A 4,057-nucleotide genomic window follows, 5' to 3' on the forward strand; every position below is an offset into this window, starting at 1 on the left:
CTGGTCTCCCTTTTGAATGATTTGTATATGGAGGATGAAGTGCTTATATATTTATTGAAAATCCTTTATCTTATTTGAAATTATAATTATTTGGTGAATAAGGGTTTGAGGGGTTTTTTTTGTTGTTTTGTTTTTGTTTGTTTTGTTTGGGGGAGGGATGTTGATGAAGGGAAGCTGGGGAGGGTAGCTAATTTATAAGCCCTGGTTGATCCTAAAGAAAAGATATCGTTAGTGACTGACAAAATGTCTTTATTTGTACATGACTCAAGTCCCTGTTTTACATTTGTTTTATCCAAATTATTTAGGCATCTGGTATTTTCAACCAAAACTTAAAATACATACTGTGAGTTTTATTTGTTGCAATACACTTAAATTTCAAGGGATAGTTTGGGGCTCAGAAGTTAGGATTTTAAAGTCAACATGTGCATTTCACGTAATAAAGCTGTTAATGGTGAGCAAAGTATTATATACTAACTAGATTTTTCCACATCTGTATAGTATATTCTATGTATTTTGTGGTATTGAGATTATAGAAAGTTTAGAGTGTCCGAAACATGCATTTAATGTGTATTTTTAAACAAATTTATGGCAATTAAAATATTTGGAGAAAAGGGTATCACATTTCAATTTGTAAAGATCTTTTTAACTACTGTGTCATTAAATGCTTTGTATAATGCAAAACCATAACTGGAAAAACTTAAGTTTAATAAATATCAAATAGATTTTTCTGTATTAAACTTTATAAATGCTGTGCTGTTTACACTTCTATTTTTTTCCACCTAATTTAGATTCTCATTTTGTATTTTTGCCCTGGGTTCAAGGATCCAAGTCCTTTGCAAACATGTTTTGGTGGGTGTATTTTTACCTTATCACAAACCTTATGTCTGCTTCTTGATTGGGGATTATTATATGATCCATGTGCATAGAAATCAAATTATCGAAATGATGTTTTACAGAAGTCTTAGCTTTCTTTCTGAGCTTTGTCCTTAGAGTAGGAATTATTTCAATGATAAATTTACAACATTTTTGAGTTCCCTCTTGGGATAATTCAGAGCATGGATGTATTTCTTGGAAGGGTGGTGGGTAGCTAGGTACCAGAATTACTGACCATGACCTTGTCACTGGAAAGATGAAATGAAAGGCCAGTGTTAAACACACAAGTTTGGAAAGACTTTTGCCTTAAATCTTAACATTCTGCCATATTATTCCTTTTCTTTAGCTTATTATTGACCCCCTTCCCCAACTTTGCAGACTGAAATTTTTTCTAGCCTGTTACAATTATATAAAATAATAGATTTATTTTTCTACATTCCATGCCCCAAAAGCTTGAATTCCAGATTTGTCTCATTATTAAGAAAATATTTTTTAAAAAAATTTTAATTTTTCAAATTCTAACAATAATACATGCATATAAAAATACAGACTCTTAAGTTCAAAAGTTTAAAATCTTTATCCACATGTCCATGCTCTAAGAATGGGAGGAGGTGGGGCTAGAGTGTCTAAGTTAAGGTATGCATCTGCCTTTAAATATTAAATAGTAAAACAGCTTCACAGATAATTCTAGTAGTTATGTAGCTAATAATCAATATTCCATACAACGGAATATTGTTGGAAGCAGCTGCTTTCTTCTCTTTTCTTCAGTAAATGTATTATTCTTGGGTACCGTTGAGGGAACAGCGTCTTTTCCTAGGTGAATAAAAAGATATGTTACAAGACAGAGGCAGGGCTCTGACTATTCACACATAGATACATAGATACATATACATATGCACATATCTATAGATATACATCTATACACACATCTGTAGTTACACATGTGTACACACATATACATTTCTACATGTGCGTATATACTCACACAGAGACACATATGTATGTATGTAAATAAAAACCTCTTTATTGTCTTGCCTAGTTTTGGAATCTCAGAAGGTAGAGAAAGTGGGATTTGTCTTTCTAAAAGGTCCTGATCACTTGAACTGCTGCTAAGCCGACAGTAAGAGAGAGAAGAAGCAAACCTCAGCCCCTGGTCCCTTCTTAAGGTCTGCCACCATCCCAGATGATAGTCCCCGTTTTGTACCAGTAATAAAGAACCAAGGATATGTATATGCTCTCTTTATCCTTGTCATCCCACAATCCGAGCTAGTCTTTTCAGATTATCCCTGTGACTTAAAAAGCCTTGATCTCCTTGAGCCTGACTGGCATTCTCTTCCCTCTGTGCCACCTCTGGGACCTAGGTGGTGCAGTGGCTAGAATGTGGGGCCTGTATTCAGGAACACCTGAGTTCAAAATCAGCCTCAGACACTAGCTGCATGACTCTGAGCAAGTCCATTAACGTCTGTTTTCCTGTTTTCTCATCTGTAAAATGGGGGTAATGAAGCTACCTGCCAAACATGGTTGTGTAAGGATCAAATAAGATAATAGAAAATTGCTTAGTACAGTGCCTGCCACATACTAGGTGCTATACAAATGTTAGCAATTATTATTAGTTATTGTTATCTCTTCTCCATTCACACCCTCCCTTCTCTCCCCGCCTCCTGCAACACACACATACATGTGCACACATAGCTTCAATTGTAGGTACCTGCATAGTCTTGTGATACATTCAGAATCATCACGACAAGATGCCCCAATGGGCCTGAGGGAGATACCTCTCCAGAAGGGGGTCATCCTTCTTAGTCTTCTCTGGACTAAGCTCTGCTGGGGCAAGGGAGATGGCCCCACCTAGGGAATAGGGTGGAAGGTGACAGTCATTTTAGATACCCTTTAAGTAATGCCTCCAGCTTTCCTCTCAACAGCCCTCTGAGATTAGGACAGGAATAAGGAAAGTGTTTGTTTAGCCCAGCCTCGGGGGCAGCTATGGCACAGTAGATAAGAATGCCAAGTCTGGGGTCAAGAAAAGTTATCTTCTTGAGTTCAAATGTGGCCCCAACACTAGCTTTGTGATCCTGGGCAAGTCACTTAACCCAGTCTGCCTCCATTTCCTCATCTGTAAAACAAGCTGGAGAAGGAAATAACAAAACTCCAGTGTCTTTGCCAGGAAAACCCCAGATAAGGTCGTGAAGAGTCTGGAACAACCGAACAACAATAACAAAAAGACCCAGTCTTAATGGAGAAAGGGTCCTCTAAGAGGGAAGAGAGTGAAAGTAGAGCAGACAAATGATTTCACAAATGGAAATAGGTCCATCTTCCCTCAGGAGTCTTATAATCTGCCCACAAAGGTTGAGCAATGTGCCATAGGTATATTTGTCCAGAGCGGTGGGTGAGGGCTCACCCCATAATCCTTACCTGTCCCAGGAGCAGCAGGCACACCACGAACAGGACTAACAGCTTGAGGTATCCCATGGCAGTGTGTGGGAAGCTGAGGATCCGACTGCCAACACAGACCTCTTGCCTTTTATAGGTAGAAATCAGCCCAATGATTAATGGCTGCGTGTTCCAGAGGGCAAAGTTGGGAGCAGAGATCAGGGAAACTTTAATAAGTTAATGTCTACTAGAGCAATCTGCCCAAGGTCTGACCCTTAGGCTAATTCTGTTTGCTGATTCTTCAGCTGACCTTTGAAATGGTTGTTAACTGGCCTAGTTTAGATTTTACCCACTTTAAGAAAAATCACAGCTTCTTGGCTCCCACCTTTTTCTTTTCCCTCTGAGGTCCAAGTCTAGCCATAGATACAAGGAACCTGACCATAATCCATTGATGTCACTAATCAAAATGTTCCAGTAACTAGCTCTTTTAAAAATAGCATTAATAGTCACATCCCTGTCTAGGGAAGGACAGTGTGTGTGTGTTTGTTTTAAAGTGGGGGTCATTTGAGCTACCATTTGTTATAAGTGCATTTTCTAGAGTCTCAAATTGTGTGTGGATAGCTGCCTATTCCTTTAACAAAATATGTTTTGTTGGTGTTTTTTAACAATACTGTCAGTTCCCAATGACTTCTTCACCCATCCCCAGTAGGTCCCTCCCTCAGAACAAAATAGTTACACAGATACTCAAATCAACACACTGACCATATCTAATAATCTATCCCTCATCATCTCTATGCCTTTAGTATACCACTTC

The 4,057-nt window shown here is 38.3% G+C and overlaps 1 protein-coding gene across 1 annotated transcript; it reads right to left on the reverse strand.

Moving 5' to 3' along the window:
• Nucleotides 1-232: 232 nt before the first annotated feature.
• Nucleotides 233-3,390, reverse strand: LEAP2 (liver enriched antimicrobial peptide 2). The gene is made up of 3 exons (XM_036751233.1): nt 3,286-3,390; nt 2,582-2,721; nt 233-1,686 (listed from the first exon to the last, which is right to left on the reverse strand). Exons 1-3 carry the CDS (start codon nt 3,340-3,342, stop codon nt 1,650-1,652), a joined length of 234 nt encoding a protein of 77 aa, XP_036607128.1. The 5' UTR covers nt 3,343-3,390; the 3' UTR covers nt 233-1,649.
• Nucleotides 3,391-4,057: the final 667 nt, after the last annotated feature.

Source organism: Trichosurus vulpecula, chromosome 3, assembly GCF_011100635.1.
Source record: "Trichosurus vulpecula isolate mTriVul1 chromosome 3, mTriVul1.pri, whole genome shotgun sequence".
In the NCBI taxonomy this organism is placed as follows: Eukaryota; Metazoa; Chordata; class Mammalia; order Diprotodontia; family Phalangeridae; genus Trichosurus; species Trichosurus vulpecula.

What these genes read in the sequence shown, in the direction of transcription:
- LEAP2 (XM_036751233.1), bottom strand. Translation starts at nt 3,342, where the DNA reads ATGGGATACCTCAAGCTGTTAGTCCTGTTCGTGGTGTGCCTGCTGCTC. An exon ending in GCCTGCTGCTCCTGGGACAG is followed by an intron (nt 2,722 to 3,285) that starts GTAAGGATTATG and finishes CCTATTCCCTAG; the next exon opens with GTGGGGCCATCTCCCTTGCC. An exon ending in TGTATCACAAGACTATGCAG is followed by an intron (nt 1,687 to 2,581) that starts GTACCTACAATT and finishes TTATTCACCTAG; the next exon opens with GAAAAGACGCTGTTCCCTCA.